This window comes from Haliaeetus leucocephalus, unplaced genomic scaffold (assembly GCF_000737465.1).
Source record: "Haliaeetus leucocephalus isolate CR32 unplaced genomic scaffold, Haliaeetus_leucocephalus-4.0 Scaffold751, whole genome shotgun sequence".
NCBI classification, from domain to species: domain Eukaryota; kingdom Metazoa; phylum Chordata; class Aves; order Accipitriformes; family Accipitridae; genus Haliaeetus; species Haliaeetus leucocephalus.
The window spans coordinates 5,591,336-5,607,515 of record NW_010973187.1 but is presented as its reverse complement, the minus strand read 5'-3'; the positions used below and the strand labels follow the sequence as shown (position 1 = coordinate 5,607,515).

At 37.8% G+C, this 16,180-nt stretch overlaps 1 protein-coding gene across 1 annotated transcript in view; it reads right to left on the bottom strand.

Annotated features, from left to right (window-relative positions):
- Nucleotides 1–11,512, bottom strand: part of NAMPT (nicotinamide phosphoribosyltransferase) — an 18,919-nt gene extending 7,407 nt beyond the window's left edge. The window contains exons 1-8 of the mRNA XM_010581092.1: nucleotides 11,480–11,512; nucleotides 10,894–11,050; nucleotides 9,497–9,600; nucleotides 6,831–6,959; nucleotides 6,187–6,345; nucleotides 5,698–5,834; nucleotides 3,453–3,678; nucleotides 2,147–2,266 (exon numbers count right to left, since the gene is read on the bottom strand). Of these exons, the coding sequence (XP_010579394.1) occupies nucleotides 2,147–2,266; nucleotides 3,453–3,678; nucleotides 5,698–5,834; nucleotides 6,187–6,345; nucleotides 6,831–6,959; nucleotides 9,497–9,600; nucleotides 10,894–11,050; nucleotides 11,480–11,512 (1,065 nt within the window). The remainder of the gene's footprint in view (nucleotides 1–2,146; nucleotides 2,267–3,452; nucleotides 3,679–5,697; nucleotides 5,835–6,186; nucleotides 6,346–6,830; nucleotides 6,960–9,496; nucleotides 9,601–10,893; nucleotides 11,051–11,479) is intronic.
- Between the last annotated feature and the right edge of the window lie 4,668 nt (nucleotides 11,513–16,180).

Sequence of the window (16,180 nt, the reverse complement as noted above, 5' to 3'; positions counted from 1 at the left end):
GTGTGGTGGGGGGGGGGGGGGGGTGTTTTTGTTTTTTTTTAATGGCAAGCTATTACCCAGTCTTCCAAAAGTCAGCATGGTAACCTTGGTTTTGCTGACATAAGAGGATAAAGAGATCCATGAAATTTAAACATGACTAAAATTAGGCTGCAAGATCATGGTCTTTTTGCTCCAACATAACTTGCTGCTGTCAAATCAGAAGTGTCTCTTTCCCTCCTGCCTGCTTCTTCCAGCTGAAAACAACAGTTTATTTTCTCTCCTGTACTGTGCTCGTGAGTACTGGCCCCTTTTTGGGGCCAGTGTAATTCACTAAACCACAAATTTGATCACTTTTGCTAAGTTAGTTTGCTGCTACATGTGCGGGCTAAATTACTTTAATGACCAGCACGGTTCAATGACCAAAGCTGACACGAGGTGCGCAGCAAGCTTACAGAGTGAGATGAGAAGGCGGCCAGCAGGCAGCAGTTAGGTCTGCTCTGTATGTCTTGTGGAACTGGATCTTCAGCTCTCTTCTACTGTGTATTACAGGTAGACTGTTCCTCATCATTAGTTACAGTCTGATGAGGAAAATATGTAAACAGGCAGATCATCTGAACAAAGACTTGCTCCTTCTGCCTCTTAGCCTCTCCCATTAGCTGCTGAAATTATTTTCCTGCTCTATTTAGAACTTAGAAAGCAGTGCATTTCTTCCTCTAATGTAAAGATTTTAAATACTAGTTTTAATATTTTGATTACTGTTGATGCTATGAGCATCCTTGAATTTTGTCCAGTATAACTTTCAGAAAGGAACCTTTGAGTTCCTTACAAGAAAGAATTCATAGTCCAATTTCTTTCCCGTCATGACCCATGAAAATCTCAACCACAACATACTTTGCCTAACACAGGCATCAGTCCTGTCAAACGGTTGTCGAGAACAAGCAGGTTTATTAAAAAAAAAAAAAAAAGAGAGCCTCTTCCCTTAGTATTTAATGATAAGACTTTCTTTCCGGCTATTAACCTCTCATGCTTGTGTTCTGTTAAGCACATTAGCACAGTTGTATATTCTCAAAAAGCCACATGGGACAAAAAAAGATGAAGTAAAATAAAATTTGCTTTAAAGGCTATTGGATGAGGAACAAAACTGTAGTGCGTGACTGCACTACAGTTGGCATATCAGGTAAAAATCTCAATGTTAACTGCTCTCTAAGGATCCGTGTGACAAATTTGAGTTCTGTCTTCGAGGTTCACATTATGTGCCCACATTAGATATGCAGATAGTTTCAGACTAACTAAAAAACAAGCCTGATGTCTCTCTTACTCCTAATTTTGAGAAGCAAAATTTAAATTAAATTTATCCAACTTATTTCTGTTTCTGAGCTTGAATACAGCTGAAGATTAATGATCCAGGACAAACCTGATAAAGTCAAGTCCTCCTCCTTTTACATGCCCCTCATCATCTGTAGTTACTGCAGCCTGTACCTTTGTAAACACATTATATTGTTTAGTATCTCCATCTAGTCAATAGTGGTGAATTTGTAACTAGTTTCAAGCACACAGCATCTACTAAATAACCAATTTTTGTTTTGATGAAATTGCACTTTTGACTCAGACTACAGTCTAATCTGTTATACATATTTTCAGGGCTTTCAACAATCCTTATTCCACTAATTGCCAAATAAATGAACTCACTTCTCTCACCCTTGTTTTTAAAGTCTCCTTCAGAACTACACCTTCAATATTTGAGTGCAAGCATACTTCAGATGGTACATAACTAATGAGCCAAACCAGTTAATTACTACTATTGATATAGCATAGCAATCAAGCAGTGTGCCTTAGATATCAACGGAAGGACCAAACACTGGCAGACATTGATCTGAATTAGACTTGACAAGCAGGATGAAAGCAAACAAAAGGAGAGACAGTGGGAGGAGAAGGGTTACAACAGAGGGATTAGGAAGTGCCTTTTAGTTTTTTTATGCATCTTAATAATTCCCTGTGGAGTTTTAATGAATTTGTTTTACGCATTAGGATATCGCTGCCAGTGTCTGGAATGAAGGGCAGGGTGGGGTCAGCAGTCTCTGCTGCAATATCTGACAAGTCATAACAGAGTCCAGATTAAATATCAACATTGCCACTGTCATCCTGACACATGAACAGGATCTCCTACCTCTTGCAATGTGTTGATATCCACGCCATCCCCTTGAATAACTCTGAGATATGGTGGCAGCAATTTGTAGCCTTTTGAGTTCTCTGTAATGGGGAACTTCTTCCCCAAGATCTCCAAGACCTATTGAAAAGAGAAGGGAGACAGTTCAAAATAAAAATAAAAACCTGCCATTCCAATAAAGAAACAATTTCCACATTTGAGTCATGGTCTCTCTCTCAAAAAAAAAGAAAAATCCATAAATATACCCACATATCCTGGTCTAAATCTATCCACATAGGCACACAAACAAAAAGCATGCCAGCCGTTGTGGTGGAAGCCATTAGATTAAAGCAGTCACAGACCATTTGGCCCTTATGAACTTGTACCCAAAAGCTAATCAGAACCATGTTTCCTTCCCTTCTTTCTTTGGTTGCTGCAAGTTTTTGCTATTAAATGTGCAACTGAAGATTTTGCTTTTCTTTTGACCTCCCTTAAGATGGTGGATGAGGCTTTCAGTTTTCTACAATTTTGTAAGCCATCAATAATTAAAATGAAACACTTCAGTTAGGAGTTCTTCTTATCAGCTCTGATAAAGGTTATTCAAAGTTCCTATTTGTGATATGTCACTTGTCCCAAAGGAAAAAAAAAAAAGTGTTAAAACTGTATGGATCTAATTTGATAGAGCACCAACATAACTAAAGTCTGCCCTACTTCCTTATTAAAACAGTACTGACAGCTACTCAAATTCAGAGGTATCAACAGCTTTTATTATAGAACTGCAACAATCATTATGCTCTGTAAAGAGCTACAAGGCAAGACGCGTTTTTCAACTTGGAGGTCGTGTGCCACTGACTTAATGCATGTCTTACAAAAGGCAGAATAATGCTAAACATGCAGCATAAAACAGTGAATTACATTAATACAGGACATCAACATACCTAAACTTGGTGGTAAGAAGTCTTATTGGCCTGGCATTTATTAACACTCAAGTTGTTTCCTATTTTATTTGTTATTAAGTGATGAAAGTTTCTCTTTATAGAATTATTCCATCATTATTAGACCAGCAAAACTGGTAACTGTTGTAAAAGCTTCAAGAACAGGTTTGATGAAAAAGATTAAACTATTCAGACTGCAAAAGAGTTTCCGTATCTATACTGAGATGAGATAAATGTTTACATTTTTCATAGGTCCAAATTATCCAGCATCAACTACATACCATGCATACCAAGATAGAGCATTACGTTTCCTATGTTTGTTAGCTGGTTATTACAAGACAAACAATTGCCCTTCCCAACCTTGTATACGAATGACTTGAAGAAAGGATTACCTTTAAAACAGTGTCAAGGGGATTCCCAGAATCTGGTCTAATAATAAGTGGTGCCTCTGGACTTCGGGCTTCAATTATATGCCTTAAGTCATCACCCCATATTTTTTCACAAGCATTGTAAATGTCGTAGCTGTCACTAACCACAGATACAGGCACTGAAGAAAACTGTGTGACTATGTGTTCAAAAGCATCTTTTTCATGATCTTTCCCCCAAGCTGTTATTGTACTGTAAAGTCAATTGAAAAATCCATATTAGAACAGCATTTATATGTTAAATCACACATTCTATATTTCCTACCAGCAACAGTTCAAGATAATGATAGGCAATATGATTACAAGACAGCATAAACTATGTGTTTATCAGCATTGTGTTGCATGGATAGTAAATATACCATATACTAGATAAACAGCACCCTGGATTTATCTTTGGCAACTCAGACAAACACTTCACTCAAACTTCTTTCACATGTAAATGTGAATTTTTTTTTTTTAAACATTTGTGAGAGAGTTTCTCCCTTAAATCTGAAAATCAGACAGTTAGGGAACTACAGATCCAAGAACAGAACATCTGCTCTGGCAGCTTCAGACTACAAAATGGGAAGTAGAGAACTAGCAGCTTATGTTAGAAAAATCTTAGAAGAAAACACATCTATTTTCTTTGTTAACAGTGATAGAAAACCATTATGCTCACTTATACAAACATTCTTCTAGAGGAACCTCAGGGCATTACCCTTGGTACAAGGGTACAGCCAAGCACATAAAACAGAGTTGCTGAGAGAGGTAATAAGTTACTGAATGTCAATTGATCTGCAGTAGCTGTTCTGTATGTAGCTGTCACAGACCAGCTGACATAACTACTTCAGTAACTTGCGTGTGAACACCAAATAACGCTCTCATGCAAAGCACAGGTGTGCAGTAAGAGCTAGTGGGCATTGAATTTTTACCGTAAAATGCTAGCATTAAGTACTGTGTAGACAAGCCCCAGATCACAGTAGTGAAGATAAAAAACAAAATTTGTTTCAGAGAAGTGGGGCAGTCCGAGGAACAACCCTGGTGGAGTGCCAGAGGCAAGCACCACACTCACAACACAACCTCGCATCGCAGGTTGTGGAACAGTAGAACAATTCTGGAAAGATTTGGGTCTCCTGCACAAAACGCTTTTCATGTATTAACTTGGAAGGGGTGACTGCAGTCTGTATTTGGCAATGAGAACTTGAACTAGGGCAGTTTAAGCTGTCTGCTTTCATCCCACTACTTCAATACGCTCTGCAAAAGATGCTTGTTCTCTGACTCTGTGTGTTTGCTTCCATTACAATGAGTTTTATACTTGTTTGGGCCATCATTTTTGGATTTAACTGTGGTATTAAGCTAAACTAAGATGTTTTAGACAAACTTTGTCTACTGATAAAGCAGGAGTTCTAGAACAGCACTACAGCAATGGTCCAGAAAGTTATATGAAGCAGTGTTCCTTTAAAGATGATCACTATGATCAGCCTACGAGGACTATTCATGTAAGCCTTTCTATTATCTGTCTTGCAATCCTAAGTGAAAATATTCACTATTTAAAAGCACTAGATAAGAAAATAACCAACCATCCCTTCCTTTATATTCTGCTCATTTCAGTATGCAGACATGCAAGTGAAATCCAAGGATTTGCATTCACTCCTAACCTTGTACAGGATTTGGATATAAAAAATGAGAGCATCTGTTTGAGATCAGTTCCTTACTCTCAAAAAACTCATTCACAATTCTTAGTGAGAGACCAAGGATTTACCATTGGGTGAATTAGTTATACTGATGGGAAGCTTTAGAGCAACTGCCTCTTCTGGAGGAAGAACATGTTCTGAGAGAGTCCAGAATTGCAACTTACATGGCTTCCATTTTAAGATTTTATCTTTAAAACAAAATTTAAAGTTCATAATGTGAATCCTCAATATCTACTTTAACCTGCAAGCTTTCAGGTCCATTCTAAAAAGAATCATCCAAATTTACTTAGATACTGATAAGAAGGTTATAGTTAAAAACATTTAAAACACATTTATAGTTAAGAACAACCATGCCACTGTTGTGCCCCTAGAACATACGGAGGCATCAGTACTGAACTTCAGCCTCAACAGCTGGATCAGTCATGGCTAATACTGTATAAGTGAAACAGCTTAATATTCCTGGATACAAAAGATAGGTAAGAAAAAACTACATTTTGTTAAACTATATTTAAAAAGGCTTTAATAGCCCAATATCTTACCTGTGTTCAGCAGCTGGAACAGAATATCCTGGAACTGGATCTTTTGTACCATAGTACTTTTTAATTAATGCAATTCCTGCTACAGTGTCTGTTCCTTTGAAGTTCACCAAATGAGCTGAAGCTCCTATTCCTGCAGTCTGAAAAAGATACAACTTCCAGTTGCCACGCCAAATATAGAAGCCTAAATCCAGTCACCACCTAGCACTAGTTTGTAACAGCAAAACTCTGACTTGGTTCCTGTTTCACCAATACCCTCTGCATGCATTTACACAGGAAAGACAGCTTCCATACAGAAAAAACCTCTCCTGGACTAGTGCTAACAGTTCAGACACATACCCACCCCAGATCTCCCCCCTCCACAGTAAGTCCAAACACAGTGCTCTATGCATTCACAATTTCACTGCTGAACTGGGACACAATTGTTAACAGATACATGCTTTATAGTTAAGAACAATTAGACTTCTCAAATCATTAGACAAGTAGCATTACCTCTTGTGAAGAAACTCCTCTGTAGCCAAAGTCATGCAGTTTATACTCCAGTCCTTCTAAGCTGCCAGAAGTCTCTAGCAAATATTTGGCCAAAATCTTTTTCTGCTCTCTAGAGTTTGTAGCCACTGTGATTGGATACCATGACTGCACAAGAATAGTCTAGAACAAAACCCATCACATTATTAGGTTTACATTTGCTTAGGACTTAAAAATCCCCACTTGGCATTTAATCAATCAGGCACAAAAAGGTCTATTTATTTTCATCACCCATTCAGAAAGTCCTGATGCCTCCAGCAGTTTGCTTTAGGGCTAAAGTAATTAGCCTTTACAATACCTTTATAAGGTAGGCCAGGTATTGACTACCTCAGGAGTTTTCACTCCCAAGCTACAGACACATGATTCCCCCCAACCTCTTTTCCTTGTGGATAAAAGTACTGTTGTGAATTTCCTGTAAAATTATCACAATCTCTTGCCAGGCAGTGGGAAAAGGTCTGTGTGAGAGCACTAAAAAAAGAAACCAGGCTTACTTAAAGCAGAAAATGAAAGCTGCCAGAGATTCCCCTTAAAGCAATATGGGATTCAGCCTTTAATTTAAGTGCATTAATATTTACTTAGAAAAAACACGTTAACTTTCCAAAACTGACCTCAATCCAATTTGTGAGCCAGTAGCACTCCGGATCTGTGTTTTCTACTGTGAAAAGAACATTTCCTCTGGGAATTACAGAGCCCTCAGGAACAGCCTTTATTTCTATAGGAAGATGGCCATCGTATTTCTGTGTAAGAAACAGTAATATTGTTAGACGACAGGAAAGATTAGGACCTACCTCTCCTTTATTTTACTGCAATGGATAAAATTAAGTCTATGAGTTTACTGATAAAGCTTTTTTCTTCTTAATTTCTTTCAACTCTAAAAATAACTTGGTTTGTTGGTACACCCACCCACCAGCCCAAATAAATAAAAAAAATCTGCATTTATCAAAAAAGGAGGAAAATCCTGTAACCTAAAAAATAGTCTCCTTATCAAACCAAACGATGGTTATCAGTTGTATTCCTTGTGCAAATTGAGTCAGGAAGGCTTAAATATTCTGTAAGTTCTACTCACAGAACAAGAAATATTTGCTACTCAGTTTTCTTCAGTGCTTTCACATGAAGTAAGCTAAAAAAAGTTTAGCTATTATCTAGGCCTTAAAAAAAAATCCCTAGTTTTGTTTAGTATAGATCTGTGCTTTGTTAATTTATTACAGCAGGATCCATTTAATATGTATTTTAAATAATATTTTATCATCTCAATTATTCACTAAACATGAAATCTAATCTTAAAGTGTCATTCTTTTGTCAAATTCAGTCTTTCATCCCTGAAGGACTAAAAATTGTGTGAAATATGCCTTTTGAAAAAGAGCAAGTTGCAAACAGCAACTCTAAAAGAGTAATTACAACTTTCTGACAGAGCTCTGCAAGCTAAACTGATAATACTTAAAATGTTTTGTATATTACTGTTTTTTGACAGAAAGCTTCTCATGAGATATTCTTAAAGGCAACAAAAATTGCATTAATTCAGAGGGGGGGGGGATGCAGGAAGGCTTCTTTTGACTAAACCAAAATTGAACAGAATTAGTTAAACCACATTAAAACTCAGTGTGGAGAGACATGCAGCATTGAAAGTGTATTAGTTCAGTTTAGCCAAAGAGGGATCAAGATTACTTTAAATACAGATGAGAGCAGTTCACAATGTATAATGTAGCTTAAACACAAATATGGATTGAATTCATATCTGTAGTTATTTGAAATGGATGCAAGTCCTCTACAGACCTCTCCATAACTCCCTCTTAGAAAACAGTGGGTTTATTTACCTTGTTGTCATTTGCAAGATTTAGTTGAAATTTACTTTCTTCTTGCACACCTTATGGTCCACCCTGGCTGCAAGATGACATCCAGACATATTCACAGACAGATGCCACCATAAAATACAGTCAGGGTATCCAGGGAAAATTAAATGCAAAGAACTACAAATTGTGTTTTCAAGCACCAAAAATATCCATTCACTAGAGCCCACAATGAAACTTAGCTTTTAATTAATCTGCAGAGATTAGAACAGCTCTGATGAATGTTATTAGTCTGAATCTGCTGCTTTTACTAAGAAGAGATGCTTGCAATTACTTGAAGACTGACACCTTTTTAAACAAAAGGGGAAGAGGATAATTGTGGAAGGACTTAATTTGGAAGTATTTGTGTGTCAGAAGCGCTCAAGCCTTGTATTTCATAATAAAGTTCAATGTAAGTAGCTCTGAAAAATTTAGGAAACAATGGAACAAAACATGTATTTTCTGGAACTATTCACACACACAGGAAGTTGTAACGGTTTCTGCATTAGAATAAAAATGGTTATGATTAGTTACAGAAAGCAATGTAAATGATGCAGGCAACCACTAAGCACTATATTACATACGGAAACTTGCCAACGAGCCCCCACTTACATAGCTGGCTGACGGCAGCCATAAATCCTTATTACCTGCAAAGCCGTATTTGGCATCTGAAAGGATGAAAATCACTTTTTCTCTAAGGAACTGCAATTATATGATTATTCTTTGACAGCTGCTACTCCCTGTACACTGAACATAAAAAGCTAAATTTATCCAGTCTTTACTATCATGGTGTCCTGGTTTCAGCTGGGATAGAGTTAATTTTCTTTCTAGTAGCTGGTATAGTGTTATGTTTTGGATTTAGTAGGAGAATAATGTTGATAGCAACAACTAAAAACATCAGTGTGTTAAGTAGTGTTTAGACTAAGTAGAGGATTTTTCAGCTTCTGATGCCCAGCCAGCAAGAAGGCTGGAGGGGCACAAGCAGTTGGGAGGGGACACAGCCAGGGCAGCTGACCCCAACTGGCCAAAGGGATATTCCATACCATGTGACATCATGCCCAGTATATAAACTGGGGGTAGTTGGCCGGGAGGGGCAGATAGCTGCTTGGGGGCTAACTGGGCATCGGTCGGCAAGCGGCGAGCAATTGCGTTGTGCATCACTTGTTTTGTATATTCCAACTCTTTTATTATTGTCATTTTATTATTATTATCCTTATTATTTTCTTCCTTTCTGTTCTACTAAACTGTTCTTATCTCAATCCACAAGTTTTACCTTTTCCCATCTGATTCTCTCCCCCATCCCACTGGGTGCGAGTAGAGTGAGTGAGCAGCTGTGTGGTGCTTAGTTGCTGGCTGGGGATAAACCATGACACATGGTTAAAAGGAGAGACTGCTGTATTTATTCTACAGATGATTCATAAATCCTTCATTGTCTCATAAATTTTTACCTCCAGAATATAGTTCCATCCCTTTTCGTTGAAGACATCATCTTGAAAATGCTCTCTATATACTTCTTTGGCTTCCCTGATTTTCTCTTTGGTCACCACTTTACCTGTGGTTTCAGAAACAGATGAAAGCTTAGAAACTTACAACACTCGTCAATATATAAAATAAACAACAAAAAAGTTCAGACACAGAAGTCACTTTGCCTCCAACAAAGACATGGAGAACCTGTCAAATGCAGTACTCTAGCTATGTTAAAACCAAATTTTACTTTCATTTATTATATAGATTAGGATGCCCAAGAAACCAACAATAAAATACACTTGTGGTTTGCAGGTGACTCAGGAACAATTTGCGATTATTACTCTTATGGCAGTCAAAAACCCATCATGAGTTTTAGTAGCAGTGCTTTTCACAGAGGAACGTGACGACTGTGCAAGTTGGCACATGCAACAAGACATAACCAGACTAGTACAAGGGTTAAGCTATGCTGCTCCAGGGAGAATCCCTGTGGAGAGGCCTTACAACCAGTCTTTGATTGACCACCTTGTGATAGGAACTGACAGACTAACCACATTATTTGAATAAGCATTGCTACTGCTGTAGGACCAGTCATCTACTGGAAACATTAGAGAACAATCCTCAGATGGCTAAAGAGAAAAGAAACAAGATTATCAAGTCTTTGATTATAGTGGAATTCCAATCTTTGGCAGAATTGGCAGACATTTATGAATTGTGGATCAAGACAAATATATATAAGCCATATGACTAAAGCTTTCCTTCTAAAGCTTGGCAGAAGACAACTTGCATTCAGGTCAGAACAGGTGATATTTGCACATAATGCAAAAAAGCAAGCAAAATCTTAAACGTGCACCAAGGAATTTTCAGATGTTACTCTTAAAGTTGTCAATACTGAAAACACTTTCACATGTAGCTGCCATATTCAATGATCTAAGCTGAATGGCAACCAAAATTTAAGGAAAATTAAAAACATTATTAGTTTACACAGTATTTAAACCAGCAAATACAGGCTAACATTTATGTTCAAAATGCGAAATGTGTTTTCCCTCTAATCTTCTATCTTCTTGTGATTCTATGCAGTCTTGCTCTATCTCCATTCATTTCAATTTAGCCCACTGAAGCTGGGATATGAACACCTCTGTTTTTAATAAACCACTGGTATAAATAAACACAGTAGAGAGGTGTCTGAATTAAGAAGTCAATACCATTTTATGAGGGTGGACATCTCATTTTCAGAATCACATAAATAAGATCTTATGCGTGTCACTACCTATGCTGTACCAAGACAACCTGGAATTGTTTCAGCTGTAAGGCTCCAGCCTTGAGAAAAATTAAGATATTTATTTAAAGGTAAAGTTTTACTGGAATTTGAGACAGTTACCTTTTAAGTATTTATTCAGAATGTACTGCAAACCATAAAAAACAGTTTCTTCGTATTTCACTTTCCTTAATTTGGAATTTTCAGTCTTCTTTTCACGACATTCAAAGTAGGAATATACTTTGCTTGTGTTAGGTGGGTATTGCTTGTAGTGTGTAACCTACATTAAGAAAAACTTCAGTAAGAGCTCAAAACATCACTGCAAAACACAATCATATTTGTACGTTAAAGCTTAGAGTAACTCCCAATGCTTCTGGACTATTGTTATTTATCCGTTCACATTCCACGCAGTAGGTATTTAGGGGATTTCCCCTTCTTTAGGTGCCTTCAACTTTCAGTTCAAAAGACTGTCTTCCCTATCTTATTCTTTGCTACTGCGTCAAGCCTTTCCCCCTAGAGTAATCTTCACAGTCAGCTCTTCCGCTCCCTGATGACTTCGCTTTGATTAACTGGGAAAGACACTGGTTAGGATTTTGGGAGCAGCACTGAGCACCAACATGCCAGGTCAGTTTTCACTCTCCCGCACTTCGGCCAAGCCAGATAGCTACAGGCAGCACTAAGTTGCCTGCCACTACCAAAGCGGAGGTACCTGCTTGTATTTGATTGAAGTTTTGAAGGCCATAGTCACGTAGTTCAAATAAACGCTACCCAGACTCAAGAAGGCGTTGACGACGGCCCTTACCCAAGCATCTCATTCACCACGAGCAGAGTGGGTTTCTCAAGCCCCGGTTACATCAAAGCCAGCTTACAAACCTGTTACTGTCAGTAATGCTGTTAAAATCTACCTGAGGTTTGTACCTTCCCACAAAGTTTGCTAGATGGACTTTCTTCCAGTCTTTGAAAAAGGTCATGTTCAGAATAAAGGAAGCATGAAAAGTTGCAGCCTGTTAAGTGTGTATCACATGGAAACTGGTCATATGAACATACAATGTTATGCTGGATTCAACCATAACAGCTTTTTTTAGCTAGTGGTAGTAAATCTACCCAGAAATTTGAGTAATATATCATTTGAAACAATTACACTCTAAACATGAACAATCTAAACCTGCAAAATTTTATCTCCTAATGTGTAAAAAGCAAACTCCATGCAAAATCCATAATCCTACATTAAACAAAAAGAATACACAATGACATAAATTTCATACTATTATTGATAAATTATAGGATACATAAATCAGCTTAAGGCATTTCCAAAGGTGAAGCTATCAAAAGTTTTCTTAGATTCTGATGAAAAGTCTGTGAACAAGCCTATGCATTCCATAAGGGAAAACTGTTCCTACGGCCAAGTAAAGCACCATCATACATCAGAACAAAACTCAAACAGGTGTGAAATTCATGTCTGAATTTTTCCAAAACCCCAGATTTATAGGTCAGAGCATGAGTTCATTGTAAGTTTCTTGCTGTTACTTCTTACTCTAAAATCACCTTAAAAATGTTTGTTTATAGTATCACAAGGAATTGGAAAAGGGATAATTTTACCACTTCTTCCTTATTGTCCTGGTTTTTTAAATGTACCTCTGACACTTTCAAAATAAAATATTTGAAGGTTTCCCTTACCTGTATTGCTAAACCTGTATATTAAAGGATTTTAAAAATACAGTTTTTGTTTTCCTCTCAAATGCCATTTATAGTTAGTATTTCACTCAGTTTGGACAATGAACTAGACTGCTCAGCTGAGTTTTTCAGTTCTCCTATACCAGCACAATGCTGTTACAGTTGTGTTTCCAATGCTGCAAGGAAACATTCAAATAACTAAAAGGTCAATTTTCAGATCTTTCCATTATCTTTATTTGTATGAAGTTTTCAGGGCCAATCAAATAAAACCCAAGCTTGTCATTGCAAGTTTTCTGCCTTTACTTCAAACAAAGCACTGCAACACAGGCATTTAATGGAGCACTAACCTATTCTGTTTCAATTCCACAGCCACTCAAAAGTAGAATGTTTAAGAGTAGTAATGTTAGACCCAAAGACAAAACCTGGCTTTTAGATTTAGTTCCAGCTGTTAATAAATGTCTTAACAAATTATAACACGTCCTTTCCTAGTTCTACGCAGAACTTCCAAAAACGTAAATCGCACTGCCAGCTCACAGAAAACTCTCTTCAGAATATCATCATGTTTAAAGGAAAAAAAACCCAAATAAAACAAAACTTAACACAAACACCCCCTAACTCCCCTCCACTTACTGTGCAGCAGTCAAAAAATATGCTCCATTTTACATGTCTTTCTAAGGGGAATATGAACACACACACACAACTCCCTTGGACTCAGTGAAAAAGACCATGTAACAAATCATTAGAAGGTTCATTTGCTGTAAAGCACAGAGCATAGAAACTCCTTCCTTCACACCTTTGCCACTCAAGTTACAGCAACTGTATGAAAAATTTTGCTCTTTTTTATGACTGGGACTGGACTTTAAGTTGGTGTTTCTTTATGATTTGATTCTATCACCTGGGAACTCTGTTTATTTCCATTCTTCATCCTATTGGCATGCTACAGCTTCATGATTTCAGAGTAAACGCTCAACAGAGAACCCACCAGCTTCAAGTATACATAGCAGATGTCTCAGGAACAATTCTCCAAACCAATATCTGAATTCCTTGTGACAAGCTCTAGAACAAACCAATGTAATGCTGTTGTTCTCACCCCAACAGTTCAAGCAAAACAAAGAAAACTACATCTGTGTGAGACTGCCTACTCAGATTTCTTTAAAAAAGTTTAATTATCCAACTTACTGACCATGGGCAGGTTGCTGAAGCCAACACCTATATTATAATGAAAATTTGCATAATCTTCAGCTACCGTCTTTAAAAAAAAATTTGACTTTTGCAGTTCAAAGACATCTCCTCCAGCTAAACGCTTCTCTCTCTCAAACGGGTACAGGCCCAAGTTAGCTTAAGGTGTACAGGGCACACATTGAGGTGGTGCCACCTCTTCCCATTGCGTTTCAATACAGGGGTTTTTTAGGGACCTCCCACTCTAGCTCTGCTTTGAAGCACGATCACAAAACACGGTGCTCTGGCTGCAAATCAGAACTTGAGGGCTGAAGTCAGGCTGAAACGCTAACAGCCAGATTTATCCTGTATGTAGCATACCTGGGGAAACAGCTACTCCAGACTACCTTGCTGGCAGTTTCAACCTAAAAAAACCCACTCAAGTTCCTCAAACATTAAAACACAGGTGTAGCTAATTTTTCTGACATTAAATTAGAATCTTAAGCTGAAAATATATACTGGCTAGTGTCCAGAAAATAGTTATTTCTAGGGATTCAAACCGAAATAAAAATGTTGTGTATGATAGAAATGTGATTTTATCAATTAAATTGCTTCAAGTACTTGAAAGAGATAATGAACTAATTTTACAAGTTACATGTGTAACATTCAATTATATTCTTCGCACATTAGAATCCATTTAAACAGTGAAAAATACACATCCCTGGCAATGAAGGTATTTACATCGAAGCAAACTTTACATCTGTAATTTAAAATAACTTGTGCTTCTTTTGAAGCTATTAGTTTTATCTATAAGGCTGAAACACCCTTTGGGTGTCCGCAAGGCTTCTCACAGACTACTCAGTATTTAAAGACACAATTGCAATCTTAAAGTACCACACTTCCCAAGAAGCACATGCTTACTACCAGCATGCTGTATAGGTATGTGAGAAGTAAACACAAGACCTACATCCCCTGTTCACTTATCTGGCCATCTGTTTTGCTTCCAAGCTCTCAGGCAGGGCACCATACCTAGCAGGAGCATCTGCCCACGAAACATCACGGCAGCTCTGACCATTAGCTGGCATTTCTAGACTTCTAGGCCACGGGGAAATAATATCCATCCACCATAGCGGTGGTCAGGAGGTTTGGCATGTAGTGAAATGCCTGGTGGTAAAAAACAGTCTGAAAAAGGATCAAGCTCTAGGGAGTGGGAACAGTTCACAGGAGACACAAAGAATGCCACTGAAAACAAAAAAAACCCCAACCAATCAAACAAAAAAAACCCCAAACCCACACAACACTACAAGAGACTTGGACAATGAAAACTATGCTTCAGAAAATGCCTGAACTTTCCTTGTTGTCAGATGAAGTTTTGCATCTTTCTGTATTCTAAAGAAGAGTGGAAAGAAGAATCAGTGACAATATTTGAAATTTATTTTAGGTGACTTACAGATCAAGACAGTATTGATAAATCTATGCTTTCAGTTAGGGGATGACAGAAGCAGGACTTGTACAGGCGGGCTCTTGATAAGTAGGAGTGACTATGAAGCTAATAGGAAACCCCTTCTCTACAGAAAGAAAAAACAAACCCAACCAAAAACCAAACCAAAGCCCCTACTGGGATTAAGAGACCCTCACAAGAAAATAAAACCCCAAAATATCTTCAAAGGCCTTTTGATATTTAGTTCAAAGGCTGTGGTTTAGGTTTTGTCAACAAAAAGCATGACAAACAGCCTTGGAAGAACCACCTACAACAAGGTTACATACTATGACTGAAATAGAGCACTTTTATTCCAGTTGTGATTAAATTTCATCCAAATAAAGGTACATTCTGAACAAAGAATGCCTCCAGAAGGACTACACCTACTTAACTAAATCAAGTCAGCTATTTGAGAAAAACCATGAAGCACAAATTGCATTTAGATCAGCCATCCAAAAAACTACCCCAAACATTAAGAGTTAAATTTTAAGAAAAAGGAATTAACAGGTATTCATCATAAAACAGGGATGACTGAGGTAAAAGCTGCATTTTTATAGGCTAGATAAGAAAAACTTTGTCATAAAGCCAAATAATCTCATAATCTACAGTCTTTGTTGGACAAGAAATTGCAGTGAAATGACTTTAAAAGGTTATTTAAGTCTATATAACTCAACCATTTGAAAACATGAGAAAACTAGGTCTGAACCCGAGTAGAGAAGTGAGGCATGGCCAAATTCCCCATCAGGGGTTTATTCCTGGTGCTCACCCAGGTCAGACGGGTGCTAACGTGAGCCATTGGAAAGATGCTTCTAAGCCCTGCCTACAGTGAAGGAAACAAACAAACCCCAAATATCTAGCCAGCAGGATCTTGCCTGCACCGTAACTTTACAAGTGATAAGATGATACCAGTTCAACTGAGATGATATTTGAACTTTCTGGAGATACTTTGAAAAATCTTTAGTGCAAAATGGGTACAGAACAACCCATCTTCTGAACCCATGGCACCGTACAGCCAGAAACATGAAGAATCAGAGGGACAGGTGGAAGATAAAGCCAGGAGCAGCACGGCCCCGGAAGGCAGCAGCGGGGCCACTCAGC